Below are 23,020 nucleotides of genomic sequence, written 5' to 3' on the forward strand. Positions count from 1 at the left end.
CACACTCCATAAAAGAAAAATTTGATAAAGTGGACTTCATCAAAATTTAAAATTTTGCTCTTCAAAATAGTATGAAAAGACAAGCCAGACAGAATGAAAAAACAAGAGAATGAAAAGATAAGCCAAAGACTGAGAGAAAATATTTGCAAATCATATATCTGATAGATTTATGTCTAAAACATAAAAACACTCAAAAGTCAGCAATAAGAACCAAACAATCCAATTAAGAAATGGGCAAAAGATATGAACAGACACATCACCAAAAAAGATATGCAGATAGCAAATATACACATGAAATTAATATTAGGGAAATACAAATTAAAACCACAATGAAATACCACTACCCACCTGTTAGCATGGCTAAAAAACAAAACAAAACAACAGAAAACTAACTACCAAGTGCTGGTAAGTATGTAAAGAAGCTGGAACTTTCATACATTACTGGTGAATGGTATAGCTATTCTGGTTTGGCAGTTTTTTATAAGGTTAAATATCCACTTGCCACATGATCCAGCAACTCCCCCTTCTAGGTATTTACCCAAGCAAAATGAAAACACACAAAAGATGTAGGCAAATGTTTATGGCAGCATTATTCGTAATCACCCCAAACTGGAAACAACTCAAATATCCTTCAACTGATAAGTGGATAAACTGTGGAACACCTGTACCATGGGATACTACTCAGCAATAGAAGGGAATGACTGCTGATACACATAACCACATGGATGAACATCAAACGCATGATGCTAAGTCAAAGAAGCTGAACTCAAAAGGCTCCCAACCATATGATTCCATTGGCATGACCTTCTGGAAAAGGCAAAACTATAGGACCATAAAAACAGATTAGCGGGGGAGGGGAGGGAGGGGAGCAGAGTACAAAGGGGGACGCAGGGATTTTCTGGGATGACACAGTATTCTCTACCTTGATTGTGGTGTGTGTAGCTTGCAGAACTGTACACTAAAGAGAGTGAGTTTTACTGTATGTAAATAATATCTTACTAAAGGAAAAAGGAATTCTGGCTAAAAATGTGGCTGGTGGGTCTAGTGCTTAAGGTGTTAGGAGATTGTAAGTGCTAGTATGCAAAATCTGCCCTTTCAGAGAAATGGAATGAGAAGACTCGAGAGTTAATCAATCCCAAAGCAGTAAAACAAATGCAAGTCAAAACAATCATAAAGCACCATTTCCAATATATCGTATCAGCAAAGATTAAATAAAACCACAAACTCTCAATCTGGTGAGAGGCAGTGACAATGTACTATTGTTCCCTGCTGGGGAAAGCCTAATTTAGTCTAAACTTTCTGGAAAATTATCTGACATTATACAAATGGGATATTTGGTATCTCTTATTCGAGGAACTGAGAGCATGAGGTGCCCACTCCCAGTTACTCCTTCCCTTCCCTGCTCACAAATCTTGCAGGGTATCCCCTGTTAACGAATCCAGTACCAACTCCCGAGTGCTTCAAGACATGCCCCGGCGGGGTCGCTTTCTGCTGCATTCCCTCCACACACCCAGTGGCTCCCTGCTGCTTCCCCGCGGAGCTCGGAGAAGACCCTTCCTCACCTGCACCTCCATTTCAGATCCTCCCCCTCTGCCCAGGCCCATTTGAAGGATCCCAAACAAGGGTAAGCTTTTCTAGCCCATGGCCGCTGGAGGCCACCACCCTAGTACTATTTGCCCTTGCTGGGTTCTTCCTGTTAGATGGCTCTTTTGTGAGGACAGAAATGGGGCCTTTTTCAGCATCTGGTCACACAGCTAACAGTGTTAGGCTCAGGCACTGTTCTGAGCGTCTTATGGGCACAACTCATTTAACCTAACAATGTCCTTTGGGCATGGGTACTAATATCATCCCCATTTTATCAACTGTTACCTCAGGGACATGGTATCTCATTTTACTCATTACTATCTTAGGAATGTGAGACACAGAAAAGTTAAACTCACACAGCTAAGTGATAGGATCAGAACCCAGGTGGTCTGATGCAGGGTTTACACTCTCAGGCTCTACATTATATAGCTATGCACTGACGAAGCTGGTGGCAACAGGTGAGTTGAGTCTGGGCCTGGGGCAGTGTGGAGCAGAAAGCATGTGCCAAAGAGTAGTCAGAGGGTGGCCCCTGAGCAAACAGGACAGATCTCCACAGGGACCAGGAAGAAGCCCTCAGCAACCGAGAGTCAGGAATCCAGGCCAGGAAGCTGGCCAGCCAGGTGGGCAGAGGACAGGGAGAAGTTCCCTGGAGCGCTCTGCTCCCGCTCTGCTCCCGCTCTGCCTGAGCTCAGAAGCATGTTGCTGCAGGCCAGCCAGAGAGACAGGCAGCACTGGGAGCTTGGCTGGTAGGAAGAGCTAAGTCTCAGTACCGGCCGGGCTGGAGGTCAGGGGAAGCAATGGGGAGAGCTCCTTGTGATTTAGAGCAAATCAGTTTCAAACTGCCTCACCGTCAAGCAGACGCTCTTAGAGCTCAGTAATAGCTCCCTGTTCAACTGTACTTCAAATGCAGTAGACTGTTATTCATTAGCAGATTTTCTTATTTAGGAGATTGCCAATTTAATGCTGACGAGCAGATAAGAAACCTGCTGGGATTCCCTCCCTGGGTGTTGCCCTTTGGGTCTGTACTCATTTCCTTCCACTCTCGCAGATTTCCTTTACCGGGGTGGGGGTGGGGGGCGTGATTCAAGGGGCACTTAAATAATTTCTAATTCATTTTCATCATTTCTAGCGTTTTCTTACAGCAAATGCTAATTTCTATTTTGTTTAGGAGAAAACTTTTTAAACAGATTGACCATGTTTCTAATCAACTTTTAAAGTGGCCCCTTGAAGCTAGAGCTAGCGTTCTCATGCAGAACACCAAAGCAGCCGCTCCCACACTCCAGCTCAGAATCAGGGTGCTGGCCGGGCTTTCCCCTTGTTCTGTTTGTGTCTCCATTTCCTCCACGAAGCTAATCTGAGGGCTGGGACCATGTTCTCTTGTCTTAGCTTTGTCCCCAGTACCCAGCACAGTATCTGTACCTGGGAGATATTTAAAAAGATGTGGGAAATTAAAAAGATAAGCCAAAAGGGATATTCTATAGTCACAAAATACATTTTCTTAAATGCTCTTTATTTAAAAAATGTCTACAATATGCTATTTAAAATGGGAATGGAAGAGGAGTTAAAATAAATAATACCATTTTTTAAAAGTGTGGGAATTTCCTAAGGAATAACAGGACCACATCTGCACGTTCTGGACTGTGAAATGGGCCTGGTAGCCTTGAGCATCACTGACCTCGGGTGACACTTGGAGGGCTGGGAACAGCTTTTCGCATGCCTCTTCTGTGCCAACACCATGGATTTAAGGGTGAGAAAGAAGTTGCAGTAGGTTTCTCTCTTCTACAAGCTGATACTCAAGAATGCAGGCAGGGAGGGAGAGGAAGGGAGTAAAGAAGCAAACTACAAAACGAAATGAATGAAAATTTCTGAAGAACTGCATCAGGGGCTAAGAAGGAGAGATGGGAAAGGAGGTCAGCAATATTTGGAGGGGGAGGCAGCCTTGCGGGAGCAGGCTTCCGGAGAAGTGGGGTGTGTGGGACCGGGGGAGCAAGTGGAGGCCCAGGCCACATGGAGGCAGGGAAGGACAAGCGAACAAGGCACGGGGCATGGTGGGAAATGGGGAACATCAAACACAGGCCGCATCACAGAGGGCCTCCAAAGCCAGGAGGCGCTTGGATCTGACGGAGCGATCCAGCAGTTCTCAAAGGATGGTCTGAGTCAACAAAATGAGAAAAAGGTTTTCCAGAAAGCTCAATCAACTCAATGTAAAAGACTTCCTCATCCTGTGAAATTACATCTTTCCTTCATTTTGGTGCAAATTGTTTTCATTTATAAAATCATGGAGATAGTAGACAGTAACTGGCTTTTAAAGAAAATATCCTTGTTTGGCAAAATAAAAAACTAGCAATCTTATATCTTGTCCCAGGGTATTACTGAAACTCTACTGGTCCATGAAATTTGCTTCATGGGAGTGCAGATTCTTGAGTGACATGTGAATGCAGCATTTGGGGAGACAGTCTAGCAGTGTTTAGGACAGATAGCGAATAGGACAGATGCAAGGGCCCTGGCTCACTGAACCACAAAAGCTGAATTCAACTGGGCCTGCCCCCAACAGCAGTCACGGTTGATATCTAAGGATCAGCTGCAAGGGTTCCCTTTTCCCCAATGCAGGTTTTACTAGCGTCAAAAGATTCCACATCTTTTATGTAGCTGTTTGGCTCACATTCGAGTGACGTGGGTGTGACATGGGGCAGGGTGAGGATGTGTGGAGCATCCTGTGAACAGAAAAGGGAGAGTCCAAGTGCTTCCTAATCCTGAGCATAAGTACCTGAAAGACAGGGCCTGGAGGAGCCAGATCTGCCTGTCTGTCAAGGCCACTACCCTGAAAGGCTCGAATCTCAGATATAAGGGGTGCCAGCCACTACCCAGCTCGGCCCCCAGCAGTTTATTATATATCCTCTTGTCCGCATGAGAGCCTTTTGTCTCATATCACTGCCCCCTGGAAATGCTAGGAACTTAAGTTTGAGTCATCTGGGCACATTCTAAACTCTGACTGTGATGTGAGTTACCTCCCCTCCTCAGATGGTCCAGCAGCAATTAACACAGAACCTCTGTCTTGTGGAAATCATTTCCATTAAAAGCAAAACCAGGCTCTGATCAAAATTCAGAGGCAGCACCAGACTGGGGACCCCACTGGGGTATACAAATCATCTCCACCTTTGTCATGCGGGACGGTGATGGCAGCTGATATGAGTTCACCCCACGGGGAATCTTTCCAAGTGGGAGGTTGGGAATTTGGTGCCTCACCCACCTTTCCCTTCTGGCAAGCCAGGTCCCTGACAAGCCTAAGCATCTCATTTCCCAGGGGGGCACCCTGGGGGTCTCTTTGCTTTCCTCTGGAAAGCCTTTTCTACCAGGCTCCCAGAGGGGCACGGCTTGGTCTGAGGACATAGAGGTGAACACAGAAGTGCCTGGGAACATCTTAGAAGCACTCCCAGTGCCCCGGGGGGCTGAAAGCTTCTTGGATCCTCACACCTGTCCAGGCAGCTTCACCCTCAGAAAGTCCTCATTTCGCCCTGTTCTAAACCCTGTATGCCCTGGCAAGTAATCAAACACTTAACCCTTTTGTTCAAAAGGGGAGAAACTTCCAGGATTTAATATATGCATTTATTTCTCTTACATAAATACTCTCTTCTACAGCTTCTCCCAGATAGCAAATATCATCACGTTTTTAAAGAGACCAGTATGTGGAGATGCTTAGAAACATTGAAACACCTGGCAAAAAAAGGTATTGTGCAGGGGCTAGAGGTGCAAAGATGAATAAGATGCTGTCCTTATGGCTAGGGTCACAGTCTCAGAGATGGAGACAGGGAAGTAAATGGAAATGACAAGGCAATGTGACAATATGAGCAAGACAGGTGATCAGCATAAATAAAATGCTAGGGGGACCTTAAGTGGGAGGACAGATGGGCTACCCAGTGAAGGACTCTCTGCGGCAGCATTTGGAGTTTCAATCTTCAGGTTCCCGGAAACTAAAAGGTTTGGGTGAGCGAGGCAGCTTTTCACCTCTGTAAGAGACGAGCCTGGGTAGAGGCAAGCAGGAAGAACCAGAAGGCAAGTGAAAAGCTTCTAGAAGCAGGGCAGGAGCCAGGTTCTCTTTCTAAAGTTATATAAAAAGCAATCTTCACAGTTCTGCTGAGGATCTGTACTGGCCATTCTGACCAAGAGCAGAAGCATCAGCTGTTGGTCCTCACCACAGCCACCACACTGGAGGGCAGCTAGTAGCGAAGACCACACTGGGGCTATCCCTGGGTCCCCCGTCTGCTAAAGCGCACGCTTCTCTCCGTCTCTGGCTACTTTCTGCTCCCGCTAATCACTCCAAGCAGAGTTTCTTTTTACAATATTAACTTCGGGGCTGTTCCAAATGCTTGAACCTGCTCAAGCTGCTTTCTCTAATCCAAACTTTCTCAGTAATACATGGAATATTTTGATTGCAGTCAGACTTGTGTGTTTATTTCCCTGTGGCCTCAGAACTCAGAGGTGAGAGGAGCTGATGGAATACATCCCTTGAATCTCAACAGGGCTTCACTTCCCGTGCTAGCCTTCTCTCGCTAATCCCATCCCACCTAACGGCACCAAGTCTGGTACTCCTTCAGCCCGTGTAACTGGCTATGCCCTTCCTTGCCTTTGTCTTACTGGAGTTTCTTACAAGTACACAGAGTTCCTCGCAAATCCACTGTGCACCTTTAGGATAGAAAGTCTGTCTTCTGCTGCCTAAGGCTCTGTCAGAGAACTGGGGCAATACTTGTAACACAATATGAACTCAAGAAGTATCTGTCCAGTGAGGGCTGGAGATCATGTCTGAGTCTGTATTTTTAACAACTTCCAGAATAATACTACCCATATTCCTTCTAATTCTTGAAAATTATGAGGAAATGACTATGTGCCATGCTTAAAAGGACAGTGAGCACATGTGGAGCACAGGGTTGTAATAATAAGGTTCTCAGCAAAGTTTTTACTCTGTCACTTAATGATACAAGTCAGTTTTTATGTGTATGTTAACAAGCCACACACAGTGATCAGCTCACACAAGTGGCTGTAATTAGTGTTACTTGTATACAACTAGGTCAAGTTTTCAAGTCTGTCTCTTGTTCATGCCTTGGGATGCATTAGTATGGGTTACCTGCCCATGAAACTGGAGTATGATAGCTAAATCAATTTCTTCTCTCAAAGGAAATTCTGGGGTCCCCAGACTGGGAATTCCTGCACTTCCATCTTCTTCCTGAAGCCAGACCTGTGGCTTGTGCTGCTTCGGCTGCTCCCCTTCCCCCCACAGGGGCCATCCAAGGTAACCTGGGTGCCGAGTGGCTCAAAAAAACACACATTCTTGGCTGCAGATTTATTTATAAATGAGATGGATACATTTGAGTGAAAAACTTGCTAATATGTTATGAAACTGGTAGTTTGGAAATATAGGAGGAAGAAATACAGGCAGATATTCTTTAAGCCTCACTGATGCTGTGTCTCCATGGCTGAAGTAATGCCCTGTCAACATTTAAACAGAAGCCCGGAACTTCCAGTAGAAACCTTCCTGTACTGTCCATCACTACCCTAAAATGAGGTGCAGCAATTCTCATGGTGACACAGATTTCACAGAGCCACTTTGCTCTTTAGTCTTAATTCAACTGGATTTCCTTAAAATTATTCCCGTCAAGTCAGCCTAAACAATTCCTAAAAGCTATTACACACAGGAGGTGAGAGCAGCAAAAAAGGCTAGTGAAGTCACCAGTGTCTCTGAGGATCTGAAAATGTAACAATATTTCTCAGCGCCATTTCACAAATAACAGGTGTGCACCAATGCTGATGAGAGGAAAGGACTTCACTTTGCTGCAGGAGGCCTCTCTCCAGCCTCCACTTTAGGAAGTTTAGCAAGCTGCTTTCAATCACCTCTCTCAGTCATTTTCAGTTTTAGGACCTGCAAACAGGAAGAGTCTATGGGGTAACACATTGTATGTACTCTTTGTAGGAAAGACTTCATGAAAATATAATAAAATATGAGAGATGAGGGAGTAATCCAAGACCACAGTCACTGGGACATTTCAGGAGACCTAGACATGACTTTGAGAGAAAGAAAGAAGAGACGGACAGATAGACTCCCCATGCAGTCAAAGGACTCTTGACAGGTGTTTCCACCCGGGTGCCCTTATTCACAACTACTGGAAGGAGTATAAACTAGTACAACCTTTCTGGAAGGGAATGTGGCAATGTTTCAAGATTCTTAAGTATGTCTATATGTTTGACCCTATCATCACAGTTTCAGGATGGTCCTAAGGAAATAATTAGAAATCAGGGCATATATTTATGCACACAGATGGCCATAAAACTATTATTCATAGTGTCAAAAAAAAGCACAATCTAATAATCTACAATTGGGGCATGGTTAATGTGTAAGACTATATTCATATGATGGAATATTATACTGGCATTATAATGTTTTTGAAGGATTTTGAATGACATGGAAAAACTTATTCTATAATATTAAAAAGCAGAGTATAAAAATTGTATGTGTTATGCTAATCACTTCTCTCTTCTGCCATGAAGTGGTATGGAGAAATTCATAAGGAATTATAATATACGAAAATATTAGCAGTGGTTATTTCTGGGTGATGGTATTATAGGTGATTTTGAGTTTTTCTCTACACTCTTACATTTTCTAAATTTATAATATTAGAATATACTTACATACTTTTATGCAAATATAAAAATATACTTCCTCACTTATAATCTGACATAAGCTTCCTTCTTAGGAAAAAAAGGGATCAGAGGGGTCTAACCAAGAACCAGGACAGTCGGACGTGTTTCACCCTCTCCTGTCCACCTAATTCCACGTGGCTGCTCTTACGGAGCAGAGCTCACCCCCTTCCAGAGTCAGGACCACGCAGATGCTGCTGGCTGCCGAACGGTGGCCTGTAGGCCAGCCCTCCCAATCACCCCGGGCCTCTATGCCCAAGTGCTTATTCCGCATTCCTTCCTACCTGTCTGTCTCCAGCTGGTTCTGCAAACTCAACAGCTTCTTCTCAACTCTCTTTCCAGGTGTTTCCTGGTCAGGACGTGGTACTATGTCAACCCAAGTGCCTAAACCAGAAACCTGATTGCTCACTTCCCCCTCCCTCCCTGCCCCCTCCCTTCCACATCCAATCACAATGGCCTGTTTGTCAAAGCGTGCCAGTTTTCCTTCCTCTCCTGTAATTTTCTCTCACCCCTTAGGCTCTGTCCCAGGTCAGGCTCTCACCATTTCTCTGGTGGATAATACACTTTCTCTGTTTTGTCCTCTCTCAGTCCACGCTCCGTACTGCAGTCAGGAAGCTCTTTCTAAAGCCCAGTCCTGATCATGTCACTTCCGCATTTCAAATCATTCCATGGCTCCTCAGCTCATTGCCGCAGGCTGCAAGGTCTGGCCTCTGCCTTGTCCTCTAGCTACTCCTCTTTGCATCAACACTACGTAATCTGGAACAATCTGCCATTGCCCAAACGTGCCCTCTCAAACCCCTTCCATGCCCGCACCAGCAGTTTGCTTGAAGTGCCCTCCCTATGCCCTCAGGCCTTTCAAAAGCCCTAGTGCACACACTGTCCTTGCAGGGATCTTCCCTGGCCCTCTGCGACTGAGCCAGGTCTCTTCAGTACAGTCTGTGGCACTCTGGGAGAGCTGTCACCACACTTTTAATTCTCTGTGTATGCCGGCTCCTTTACTACGCTATGCACTTGGTAACCAGGACTGTGTCTTACCCTTCATCCTTCATTTCCAGCACTTAGCACATACTATGTACCCAATGACTGCTTTCTGAAGATGTGCTGAATGAAGGCTTCTATGGCTAAGAAAATAGAGACCGATTCTACAAACACATCCAACCACCTAATCAACAGCTTACTCTTGTACGTAAGTGATAGTAAAAATAATAAGACCAAGGAAGAGCCAGACAGGGTGAATCTGCCCGTCTTACTTACCTTGCACCAAATATCATACTGTACAAAAATTAAACAGCAGAGAGCAGGGATGCTCATTTCCTGAAAACCACTACATTGGAGAGAAGCAAAAGAAACATTCTTAACTATAATTTTTAAATGCATGACTCAAGAAAATATATCGTTCCTTATAGCAACAGGAGTAGAGTAAGGGAGAAATGCCATAAGGCTTCCTTACAGCCATGTTTTGCCATGAGCAGACCCCACTTCTGCTGCGGTGTACACCCTAAGACGGCAGAGCCAGCATCTCCGCAAGTGGGCTGGGCACTCAGGGGAGGGGCTCGGGGACATGGGGTAGGTGGGATGAGACCTAACTGTGAAGAGAATGCCAAGCTTGCAGAGGTGGGAAATTAGAACCACAGCTTTTTGGCTTCAGGCTAATTAAAGCTACCTGACTGTAAACAGAATAAGAGAACTAACTGGTGCTAAACAGATTCATTCCTCTACTTCTGGCCTCCAACTGGACCTGCTGAGCGTGGTGCTCATCAAAGGGATAATTTACTTAATTGCACAGTACCATCCTGAGGGCTAACTTAGCACTGACTGTTCCCCATTTACCCAGCCTGCCTCACTGGAGCAGTCATGATGAGTTGCTGCGAGCTGGCTGAGAGCTGAATTTCACCTAAGCAAGGGTCAGCAAACCATGGGCCACAGGCCAAAGCCAGCCTTCTGCACAGCCATGAGCTAAGAATGGTTTTTACATTTTTAAATGACTGAAAAATAATCAAAGGAAGAATATTATTTTCTGACATGAAACTTACGTGAAATTCAAATTTCAGTATCCTTAAAATTTTATTGGCACACAGCTGTTCTCACTCGTTTGCCTGCCTCTGGCTGCATTCACACTACTGTGTTCACACTACAACAGCAGAGTTGAGTAGTTAAGACAGAGACCATACAGCCCACAAAGCCCCAAATATTTACTATCTGGCTGTAGATAAAATAAGAGTTCCTGTGGCTAGGATTCTCACCTGGCCCTGGTTGACTAGCTCACTGCACACCTGTGGACAATACATGGCTGTTGACTCTATATAAAGAGCTCCGCCCAGTGCTCTGGGCACAATATGGTGGCAGGGTTGCAAGGCTGCAGGAGAGCAGAGCAGAGGCTGGAGTGGTGGCAGCACTGAGGACAGAGGCCCAGAGGATGGCTGTGCGGGATGACTGTGCAGAGAGGCCCAGAGGACAGCTGTGCAGACAGAGGGGCCCAGAGGCAGAGACTGGCTTGCTGCCTGCAGACTTGCTCTGAGTGAATGGGATTCTAGTGACTGACCTGCCACCTGGAAATAAACTTGGGTATAACCCTTTCACCCTAAGAACATTTTGCTGTCAATTTCTTTGGTCACATTGAATCCATAGCAAACTTGCCCGGGGCTGAAACCCATTGGCAAGACACTGGCCCTTCACAGAAAGTCTGCCAACCTTTGACTTAAAGGCTGGGCCAGGCCAAGGTCATTCATAATAGTATTCCACAGCAGCTTGGGTTCCAAGGTATTTAAAAATTATTTCACCAACAGGTTTATCTTTACAATCAAGTCCACTCAAAGGAACTGCCTGAACTTTCAAAACCATGCCAGTTGGGATTCATATAAGAGGCAGCTGAGAATTTAGTAAAGGCTCCTTTAGTTTGAAGGAATTTGCCTAAGAAGATGGAAATATCAAAATTTCTTCACTACAATTTTCTCTAAACTCAGAAAGTCAATGGCTCAGTTGCCTTTCACATCCCCTGACCACCTGCTGGGGAACCCAAGAAGGGGTGGCTTCCTGCAGGCCAGCATGCTTTTCCTCACAGGGTGGCCTCTCTCTAAGTGCTACCACCTGGCTGAGGAATGTTGGGCTGGAGAGAAAGCCCCAGAAAGCTATAGGTGTAGTTTCCTGAATACAATCAGTATTCCCTAAGATGTTTTTGTTTTGGGGTTCTATTTAGCACCCTGCCACCCTCCCTTCCGGTCCCTTTGGAAGGCAGTGGCTAAGACACAGAGCTCCCACAGGCCCTGTCAGATCACAGTCAGGCAGAGTCATCCTCCTCCGTAGAGGGGAGGCTGCTTGGAAGCAGGCTTTCTGTCAGCGTAAACAGAAGTGCCAGGGAGCTGTGCACACTCCCAAGGCCTTTCGGGCAGGGCTAAGCCATGCGCAAGAACCAGAGGGAGGCGTGAGGGCTTCTCACAGTCCCCCTTTGCCAAAGACCGAGATTCACATATGCTTACAAACCATTATGATTACTTTACTACAGAAGCAAACAAGTTTGGGGACCCTTTATGCTTAAGAAACAGGAGTGGCATATGTTACAATGAAACAAGCATTTGTATTAAATTCTAGAATTAACATAGTAGCAGAAAACATGAAGATGGGAAGAAACTCCTGGAAGGGATATTATTCAATTCACCCAACCAAAGAGCACAAAAAATGCTTTTGGCAGCTGCACTCTCTGTTTCACTGAGCTAAACAGAATCTCTTCGAATTAGGTTCGAGCTTTAGGTAAAAGTGACACTTGGAGCAGGTAATCCAACCTCAAAGGCAGTGCTTCCCAATTTGTTTCCCATCACAGTACACAGAGAGCTTGCTATGGTCAGCACACTAGGGTAAGCAGACAGGACGGCTGGCAGGGGTCCGCCAGGGGGCTGGAGCCAGCCCAGGAGGTTGAGAGTGGAGGGCGCGCCATCTCAGCTGCGGGTTCTGCTCTAAGCTGTTGACGGCCACCTCCCAATGGTCAAGCTGCTCTGTATTCCTATGGTTGCTATGACCTCTGAACCAGTCTGTCCTTGACAAGTAGGTACATACTAGTTAGTGCCCGCCACCTCACTCATTCTGAAGATCCTCATGGTAAACTGACTTTGTGGAAAGACGAAATTTCTAGTTTAGCAGATTTATTCTGCATTCAGGGGCATACTGTGTGACATGGATGGTGTCCCTTCACGTAGAAGCCTCTCAGAGGGTCTCTTGTGTAAAAGGACATCTTTTTTTAGGACTGCCACCAAAATGTGGACATAGTGAACTGAGGCAAACAAAGCATCAGAGAGCTACTCTAAAGAGCAGGCCATGCCAAAAGCACCAACGAAAAATGGATTTTTGTGGGGGCAAATGCAGGCAGGAGAGGATAGGAGAACAAATGCAGCGACTGCTGAATGGGGTCATTCAGCTGATTTATAAAGGCTCTCGCCAGCATCCCTTGCTGTGGGAGATTGATGTGCTCTTCCTTCCAAAGCTGGGGTCCACACACTTGTTTTCTGGGGAACCAAGGAATCAACTCCAAGGATGTATATCCATTATTTTCAAACCTTAATTAACTGGAACCTAAATAGGGCTTTTGAGGACTTTTTTCCTCTCACTTTGAAGGAAACTTTTCTCTCTTAAGTCAGCATGATGTAAATGGAAGAAAAGTGAACAAAGAGTGAGCTATCTTGATTTCTTGCATTTAAGCAATTCGTTTAATCTTTGGGGGCTTGAGCTTTCTAATTTACAAAGTGAGAGGGCCATTGAGGTGTAAATATCTAAAGTTATTTTCAGCAGTAAAATTCTGATTCTAATTTACACTAGCAGATCAGTATCAATCAACAATTTGTGGTTTTTCTCCTACCATGACTACCATACCCCTCCTAATGTGAGTGGAAATCATCTAATAGTCTCCTATTGTTTCAGAGCATTTCACATATTCAATCAAACCTTATAACAATCTGATGGGGCAGGGTTTTTCAAATATCATAACAGAAACTCTCCCATTTGACGCACCTGAAGCTGTGGTTGGTTAGTTATTCTAGGAGGTGGCGTGGGGAAGAGACAAATATATAACCAAACATTTGTTTTAACTTAATTTTATAAAAATGTACATTCATTCATTGTTTTTTTAAAAATATAAAGCTTTTAAGAGTATGCTAATTGGATTTCTACATACTTTTTTCTAAAAAGCTATACTCATAATTCATTGTTTATAATTTATGATTTTTGTTCCTATAAAAGAACTTAGATATTTATAAAACTGAGTACAGAATTCTTCCTGAATTTTATGATTGTCCCCCTACTCTTTTGTAGTTGTCATGCCCAAACAGCAGAATTTTTGAAATTCCATACTTATCAAGTCCTTCAAAACAATTTTGGTTTTCACAGAAATGATAGCTTTCTTTTTCATGCTCTTATTTGATCTAATATCCAGTTAAACTGCATAATTATAACAACATGTGTAACTGGCATAACCAGGCTTGGGAATAAGTGGTGGGATTGACCCTTGATACACACAATTCCCATGGTGGGAGCAAAGGCAGAAGGGAGCATGAGCCTGTGTGTGTGACATGTCATGGGCACTGACCACTGTGTCCTGCAAAATGGGTGATGGGCACTGAGATGACCATGGGAATCCAGGGGAAGAGCTCAAGAAGGTGTGGGGAGAGGCTTGTTTGGAGCCTGGGAAGGAGGGCAGGGCTGGAGGGAGAGATTTTGGCATCATTAGCATTTAGTTAGTAGTTTAAATCCTAAGAGCAGAATTCATTCAGGAAGGGAGTGTGGATGGAGGAACGAAAAGAGGATGGGGTAGGCCTCGGGAAGTGCCAACCCTAAATGGGTGAGCAGAGGAAGAGGCTTCTGCAAAAGGACCAGCAGGGTTATGTACAAAGATAAGCAGAGAACCAGAAGGCGACTTCATAGGGACAACTACAGGACCAGAAGTCCGGGAAGCAAGAACTGAAAAGCATCCTTGGATTTGACAACCAGGCAAACAGTGGTGAGTGAGAATTAGAGTGTCCACACCCCCACAAGTGACTTCACTGAAGGAAGGAAAGGAGATGGTCCATTACCTCCCACGCCACTGGTCCCTCTCCCACCAGCTTTGCTATCTTCTTCAGCAGCCACTCCTGCCTAATGCCTGCCCATCAGCATTCAGGAGCAGCTGGTCTGCTCAGGTGGCCTGAGACAAGACAAGGGAAGGAGGAGCACGAGAGCTCCAGAAGATACCCTGATGCCCCAACCACAGGTGGATCATGATCCATTTGTTCCAAGAGCTGCTAACTTATTGGTAGGCCCAGGGCAGAAGCTAGTTGCAATACCTGCTGAGAAGCATTAGAGCGGTTTATAACAAAAGGTGGGATGAAATAAAATCTTTAATTAGAAAATTTGAAACAGTCTTTTGAGATTGCTCAAGCTGAAAGGCTCAGAGAAAGAAATCTCTGTGAGGCTGCACTCTGCCAATGGTCTGATAAACAGCTCCATCAGCCAGTCTTGCTGTCAACTCATTTTTCAAACACCTAGGGATTCCCCACAGCATACAGCGACCAGGGAAAGACAGTTCTCTGGGGTTAGGTAGGGAACATAAGTGAGAAGATGCAGAACACAGGCTCGGCTCTGCTCTACAATGTACTGACAAGTCATGAGGAAAGAATTCCTGGAACGTAAGAGTTACCACTGCCAGGGAAATTCGACCAGGTTTGAGTGACAGCTGCCTAAGTCCCAGAGGACCACTGGCATAGATGTGACACTCAAGAGCCATCAATGCCATTATGGGCCATCATTTTCTTCAACAGCCAACATACTAGTCTCCTCAGTTCTCCGAGTCTTCAGATATTAATCTGGAATTTGTACACATATAACTTTTTGGAACACAAGGGATAAGAAGAAATACTTTTTTTATAAGCCCTGCCATGAGATACTGGTCATCAGTCTTCTAAACTTCCATGTTTCCTGTTCCCACTTCCATCAAGAGGGATTTGAGGTAGAAACTAAGGTGAGGGTCAAATACTGGCTACAGGCTTAGCAGGGAGGACCAGCTGGCAGTTCTGGTCACAGAGCCACCCACACGACACCACGCTCTTGCCTTAGCTCACGTCACTGGGCCTCGTGCGTTGTGACCTTTGGAGGGTGGGCAGGAGTTGGTTCCTGCTGCCTCAGAGCACTGTGTCGGCGCAGGGACCGGGGAGAGGAGGAGGGGCGTGCCCGACGCTGCCGCGCCGAACCTCACGTGCTTGGGTTCGGGCACAAGTCGGAGCTGTCGGCTGCACTGAGAGGAAGAGGTGACTGACCTGATCCAAGCGCAGGGCGCCGTCCACAAAGCGCTGCCTGCGTAACGCCTGCGCGATTCCGTGGAGACTCAGGACCGCCTGCTGGATCTCCTCCCCGCTGTGCCCCGGGGAGATGGGCGGTAGCTGCTCCTCAGGGATTTTCTTGGCTGGGCTTTCGATCATGCTCTGCGCATGCTCATAGCTCAGTTTGGTGCAGGAGCAGATGATGGTCTGGCCAAACCATTCACTAAGGATCTGCAAAGGCAAATTGTGAGGAGAATTTTTTCCAGACTTTTCTTTCATGCAACCATTCATCCATACACATTCTACAGAGATTTACTGAGCACTGACTTTAATCCGAATGGTGCTGGGTTCCAGTGAGGCAACAAGACCAATCAGCTATGGAAGCTGCTGCCCTCAGGAGGCCGGGCCGCCACGAGGCATGGCCTTAACAGGCAGTGGGGGTGGACGCCAGGTCTCCGAGCACTCGGGTGACACAGGCAAGGCCAAGAGGAGACCTGAGGGGAAGGGCCTGTCGTCGGAGGCCTTTTCATTTCTTCGGGCTCTGAGTGGTTGTCAGTATAAACACTGAAGCGAAAAAAAGGGATAGATGCCAAAGCTGTGACAGCTGGGGGATGTGTGGGCGTGGTACCGGGTGAGATGCAGGGTGAGGAGAAAGGTGGGCCACTGGCAGAAGTGGAGAACACAGGTGGAGAAGCAGGAGGGAGGTAGAAAGAAAAGAGCAATTCCACCTTGTTCTCTTTGGGGCATTTACATGGAGACAAAGTGCAGAATGGCGTCTCTCAACCTCAGCACTACTGGACTGACGAGTTCTTTGTTGTGGGGGCTGTCCTGTGCATTATAAAATGTCTAGTGATATCCTTGGACTCTACCTGAGAGGTGCCGTAGCACCCTGCTCCTAGCCCCCTGAGCTGACAACTCAAAATGTCTCTGGACATCGCCAACCCCCCCCGGAGAAACAGCCCAGGTCGAGACCTGCTGGGCTCAAAGCAGATGTATCCCCATTTTGTGGTGTTGCTTGCTGAGTGGCAGGATTATTGTTGATTTGTATTTTATCCTTTCAATTTGCCTGTATTTTCTATAATGAGACTTTACTACTTTTAAAACAAAAAGAACCCAACATTAAAATATTTTTGGCACTCCTGAGTCTGAGGTGCAGGGAGCAGAAGCAGACGGAGATAAGTGGCAGGAGTCGGGGGTGGCAGGGCCAGGGAGACGGCTGGTCTGGAGGCGGGGAGCTGGCACTCACTGACTGGAGGGACCAAGACAGAAAGAAAGGCCAGGTGGGAGGGTGGGAGCTGTATTCTCTACCACCGCCGGCAATTCAGGGAGCAAAGTGAAGCTGAAGAGTGAAAACAAATGGAACACAGGAGAGCTCAGAGACAGAAGAAACATGGGGAGTATCCTGTGAGGCAAAACAGGAGAAAGGGGCTTTAAGAAAGGGGTCCTGCAAAGCAATGAGATGCTGATGTAGCACCTACGATGAGAGGCACTGTTTATACACTTTCCATAGAGCAGCCAGTGAATTCACATAGCGACCTTGTGGGTGGGTATCTTATCCCCAGTCTGTAAATGAGGAAACTAAGGCACAGGCATGTTAAGTAACCTGCCCAAGGTCATATCGCCGGAGACTGGCAAAGCCAGGAACAGAACACAGGCAGTCCTGCCAGCCCCAAAGCCGAGCTCTTAATCACTGGTGTATGTCAATGCCACTCGGACGTCAAGAAGGATGAAAACAAAGAAAAAGTCTTTGCATTTAGCATTTGCTTTCTGGTGGCCTTCAGGAAGGCTCTTTTAGGGGGGACAGTGTTGTGGGGGAGGGTGGCAGAGTCAAACTGTAAAGATTTCCAGCATGTGCGAATGGTTTACGGAGATGCTGCCGTAGTGGTTCTTCTTGTCCTCGGGGCAGCTGGAGAGCTGTGCTTCCCTCAGCCCGGTGCACACCCTGTGTGCCGCTTGCACAGCAACATCTGTGTGCGTCACAATGGGAAAAGGTTCGGGAGGCTTTGGGTTAAGGATGTGTGGACGGCGGCAGTGGCGGCAAGGCAGTGGGCGTGGTGTGGGTGGCTGTTTCCCAGAAGGATGGCAGGACCGGGCTGCTGCTGCGTGCGCGGGACAGGGGAATGTGCTGAGAGTGCTGGACGCAGGGGGCAGCCGGAACAGGAGGAAGGCCGAGGATGCAAGAGGACGGAGGGCCCCAGGCCAAGGGGAGGGCCCAGCTGTGAGGAGGAAGGGTGGCAGGGAGAGGAGGCAGGAAAGAAGGGGAGAAGCGGGAAGCTGCGAGCACCCACGTCAGATAGCCCCAACCATGGGGTCAGCTAGACAGCAAAGAATGAGGGACCGGGTGGGGCTCAAGGGCATGAAGAAAGTGGACAAGCTGAGAGGAAGGCTGTGGGGGAATGTGATCCATGAGCACGGAAAAGCCAGATGTGCTGAGTGGCAGAGGAGGCTCGGGAGAAGGGAGGTGCTCCAGTGGGCAGCACAGCCTTCCAGCCCGGGCTTGCAGACGTGCCCCCACCCCAACTCCCCTCCTCACCAGCCAAAGCATTCTATTCACAATGCTTCCCAAAAATGGCCCTGTGAAGGATCCAGCTGGTCCCAGAGGGGAGAGGAGAGAGCCCAGCCCAGAGGAGGCCACGCCACATAGCCTCCGAGGAACACAGCTTCTGCCCCGGAAGGCGGGAAGACCCCTCAGGTACCCTCACCTGCCTCTGAAGAAAGAATCAATATTCTTAGAGGGGCAGCCATGAAGCACAGGAAGAAAATGGTAGGCACTATTCACATTTTTCTTTGATTCACTGCAAACAGTCTTATCATAAAGAGTCTTGGATCTGTAATATCAGACTTTTCTTTCACAAAAATTCTCAAACTATACTTTCTAGATTTTTCCAAGAACCACTTCTATCCAGAAATACAAGAGATTCAAATACCATGCTCATTACTTTTCTGCTGTGGCAAGCAGGTCCTGAATTTGGCCGTCAGAAGTGTCTGTGTACGCACTCAACACAAGAGAGACTGCAGAGCCAATTCAGTATCACCGCATGCTCCCAGGGGGCAAGTAGTGCACGCAGGTCTCAAGAAGAGCCCCTTTCAAGGTCATCCCAAGCCTGTCCTTCTATCACGTCCACATTTCCTGCAAACTCCACACTAATGGAGTTGCTCCAACCTCCTCTAGAATGACAGGGCCATGACCTATTCGTTCTTGTGGTCACAAAGTTTTCCCCTGGAGATTTAGTTTGTTTCCTTTTCTCCATTTCATTCCAAACCCACTCAGTCCTCCTTCTTCTGTGTCTACATTTGGTTTGACAGTCTGTCTTCAGTATGCCAGAGGGCGGGGAATGTTCCTTCCACTCTACCCCATACTTCTCGTTTCACAGCCTCTACCAACAGTCTTGCCAATTCCCTCAGGCAACAGGTCAGAGGATATCCAGCCTCCTAGGGTCTGTTCTTGTTTCCTAGAGGCTGCAGGAAACCACTGCACACTTACATGGGGTAGCCAGCACACACAGGTCAGGGAGACTCATGCCACCCTGATTGGGCATCTATTTTCATGTAAACTGGTGGGTTAAGAACTGCTTTAAGAATCTAGTAAAAGTACCAGGTCCTCTACCCTGAAATATTCATGTACACAGTTTTGCATTAAGTTCCCTGAGATTCCTAGATACCTTGCCACCCCAGGCTGGTTTATCTTGGGCACTGGTGCTCCCTCAGCTTGCTTTCTTGCCAGTCAGTGATGGATACCTACCCCACTGCACACACGAACCCTACCAAATCTGAGACCACAGTGTTGACGAGAAGCTTCCTTCAGCTCTTTCATCTCCCCTTAACACCTGCATTCCAGAAAATGTGTCCCAACCTTCCTTTTGAACATGCCAAGGGCTGAAGTGGAAGCTCTGAGTGGCCATCAGGAACAACCTGGCCCAGCAACGGTGGCCTCAGGCAGCAGCGGAACCTACCCTGCTTTACCACAAGCCCGTGATTCTGGGAATCAATCATACCTGACACACAGAGGAACAAAATCCTCAGGCCAGGAAAACAGGCCTCTCAGCCTTACACGGAGAAAGGCAGCAGGAAAACAAACATCCAAACGGGGGCAGAGGGGGTTCCGGGGCAGCATGCCTTACAGTGCAGGAGGAAGGCCTCTCTGGAGGCAACACCTCATTAATTTCCAATGTGGAAACTGTGTTCACATCAACGCCCGGTCTGTAACCAGTGCCAGTGGCAGAAGACAAAAGGACAAAGAGTTTTTCATGGAGAAAGTAAAAAAGCCACAGGCGCTTCATCAACAAAACCCTTCAGAAAGAAGATCGTGTCCTTCCTCTTTCCTTTGCTTAGTTACAGGATTTGGAGCACTCCCCTTCTGCAGGAATCAAGTGTCCCGCACAGGGCCTAGGATGCCGCTGAAACAGTGTGCCAACACAGACTGAGGGCATAGGCTGGGAGAACTCTGGTGAGGAGGGAGTGAATAATGCATACCTCAGGACAAACTTTCTGGTACCAGGTAAGACCAGAAAAGCATAGCAATTCAGAGCATCTGGCCCTGTTCAGTCACAGAGCACTCACACCACTGCCTTTTAAAATCTCTGTAATGCATCTGGGAGGAGTGCATTATTCAGCCCATTTTACAGGTAAGAAAACAGGCAGAGGGTTTGTGAAAAGTCACACAAACTCCTAAGTGGCAGCCAGGATCAGATTTGTGTCTAAAGACTTAAGACTCAAAATCTGCAATTATTTTTATTGAAGTATACCTCAAAAAACCTCAACTTTCTATATCTTACAGATACAAAATTGTGAGGAAACCATCCCTTGAAAACTCTTCATTTTTATTCAAATGTACCTTAAATTTTATCTTGTAAAAAATGTCAGTGCTTAAGAAATTTCTGGTCTAAAAAGCTGTTAATGGAGTTAAATTGTGATTTTAAGTAATTAGTTGTAAAATTACTTTTAGCTGCTCTGAGCTTCTGTATGTAAAATATTTGGTTCAAAAAACATACCAGGATGAAAGACATTTTCCTCATTGGAACAAAATCAGGCTGTTGGGGCAGCCGCAGTGGTGTGGGGCAGATTTGTGCCCCTCTTACACCTATGACCGTGAGGCGATCATCCCTGGGGGGGAGGGCAGGGCGGTGAGAGGAGTCAGAGGCTAAGAACTAGGAGGGGCAGATAAGGACATGCCTGTGATGGGAAGGCCTAGCGACTGCAGTGGGCAGAGGCAGGGGTCTCCTCTGCTAGGCCCACTCCTCACACCAGGCCCACTGTGACTAGGGCACAGGCCACTTCTTAAAGAAGAACTGAGAGGCCCCTGGTAGGGTAAATAACAGGATGGAGGCACCGTCAGCAACGCACTTCATTGCGCCCTGGCTGTGGCCTCGCCTACTGTGTGGAGAGGCTCTGAGGCTGTGCTCGGCCCACACAGACAGCAGAGAGCTGCGTGTCTGCCAGCCTGCTTTACTTTTCAGAATGCTGTTTATGTGCTAGAACCTTCTGTAGGGCTTATATGCACAGATAACAAGTCTAGCCACGTAAACTGTGCTCTGTTCTACTATCTCAGGGCACCTGCCATCAGCCTCCGTGGCTGATCCCCGCACTGCAGTTGGGTCCCTTCCCATCTTGCCCTGGAGGCAGTGGTCTAAACTGCTGAGCCTCGGAGGAAGGAAATGAGGAAATTTCCTCAGGTGTTTGCCTGTGAACCTAGGAACTGGCAGGAACGTGGAAGAGCCTAAAGGCCCAGATGTGATTAGGAGGTAAGAATTCCATTCCTAGGAGAGAGGCTGAGGGCACTCTGCCTGAGCAGTCCTTGAGAAGTGCTCCCTGTAAGGACACACGGCAGTGGAGGGAGCAGGAGGCGTGGCGGGAGGCCTCAGGTTGGTGAGAGCAAGTCCAAAGTGGGGGAGACGGAGGCAAGTGTAGGGGAACAGCAGAAGGCGTCTTCCCAGGCCTGGGTTTTGGGCAGACCTGGGAGCCACAAACCACAGCTCCCAAAAGCCAGTGAGCCTAACTCAGCCTTAGCCTTTTGACAAGACCATCTCTCAACCCAGTTAAGCCATCTCTAAAAAAAAACCCCAAAACAAAAAAACAGAGGTTCATCCTTTTAAAGACATGCAGCAAGCAACCTGGTATGTTGTTTATAACCTTGGGATCCAAGTCCTTAGCTTTCAATCAAAATCCACTATTAGTAACATCAAAATGCAGGAGAAAACCTGATTAAAAATAATTTTTAGCTCTTTGCTTGACAGTATTATAAATACATTTTTTTTATTTCTTGAAAATATTTCATTTTGAATTATTTTCATTCTAAGGATTCACAGCAAAATCCATGCTCAGACTACAATTTGGTCTGTTGTTCCCTGTAGTGACCTGAGGTAAGCCTCTGACTGCCTTGCTCTGACATTCGCAGACTGGGACCCAAGGGACCGAGAACATAGCAAAGGCTCCCAAATACTCCTCTGGTCCCAGGTTGTCTCTACAAGTCTGAAATTAAACAATTCTGTCTTGCCTCTGCTAAGGACTAAAGATGGCTATTCTGGGAACTTTTCTATTATCATCAGAATCAGCCTGTGAAGTATTGCCTCTCCCGGGAGCTGCTTGGGCAAGATTTCCACTGCCGTGTCCGAGGATGAAACACCAAACCCAAGGCGGCGTTTCTTTACCATCCACCGAAGCCCCGAGTCACACACACAACACTACGTGTGAGCCTCGGCTCTGTGAGCTTGCTGCAGACACCATGGGGACCCAGGAAGAGCGCAGCATTTTATTTCTTAGATGTTAGAGGGCTCCAGCGGTGGCAGCTGGGGCAGCAGCAGCAACCTTGCTGGCTCACGTGGCTCGCGCCTTACGAAGCCCTCCCCAGCGCCCGGGTTGTGGCTCAGGAGGGCTGAGAGGCGGCTGGAGATACACCTGCCTTGCGAGGGGAACACCATTCTAATGAAGCAGACCATAGAAGCAAAAAACTGTGAAAACAAATACACAATTCACTTAAATCATTTTTTGAACATGTTGGGGTACATTCTGAGCATCTTTGAGCACTGGGCTGGGTGTGGGGGAGATAAAAAAATTAAGAATGGGCTCTGTTTGCAAGGATGTTAACATCAAGGAGGACAAGAGTTCTGTGCACCAGTGGCTCGACAATGCAGATGCTGGAGGGACAGTGGGGGAGGAGGGATGGGAAAATGGATTTGGGGCGTGGGAGGGTTCCCCACCTGAGTACCTTCTCAGTCCACCTTCGCAGACTCCAGCAGGGGCCCCACTCTTCACCCCCTCCAGGCCGGTGGAGTTGGTGGTCCTCTGCATTGGGAGCTGGTCTCCCACCTGGGGTTTGGGTCTCGAGCCTCCCGCTTCCTTTGTAACCTGGCTCCAAAAATCTGTTCCTTGTTTCCTCATCTTCAACATCCCCTTTTCTACTTGCTTTCCCATGCAGCCTACAAACATACTCCAATATCTCTCATCTGCTTATTAAAATTGAAATAAAGCCT

General features: G+C 47.0%; 1 protein-coding gene across 5 annotated transcripts in view; it reads right to left on the reverse strand.

The window, feature by feature from the left end:
* Positions 1–23,020, reverse strand: part of DIS3L2 (DIS3 like 3'-5' exoribonuclease 2) — a 372,410-nt gene that overhangs the window by 54,741 nt on the left and 294,649 nt on the right. For all 5 annotated transcript variants that reach the window (XR_005030205.2, XM_057503433.1, XM_036912160.2 and 2 more), the window contains one exon: positions 15,549–15,782. Coding sequence is in view for 4 of the 5 variants with exons in the window: in XM_057503433.1 (XP_057359416.1) it covers positions 15,549–15,782 (234 nt within the window). In the remaining variant the exon portion in view is untranslated. The remainder of the gene's footprint in view (positions 1–15,548; positions 15,783–23,020) is intronic.

The sequence above is a fragment of the Manis pentadactyla genome, chromosome 6 (genome assembly GCF_030020395.1).
Source record: "Manis pentadactyla isolate mManPen7 chromosome 6, mManPen7.hap1, whole genome shotgun sequence".
Lineage (NCBI taxonomy): Eukaryota > Metazoa > Chordata > Mammalia > Pholidota > Manidae > Manis > Manis pentadactyla.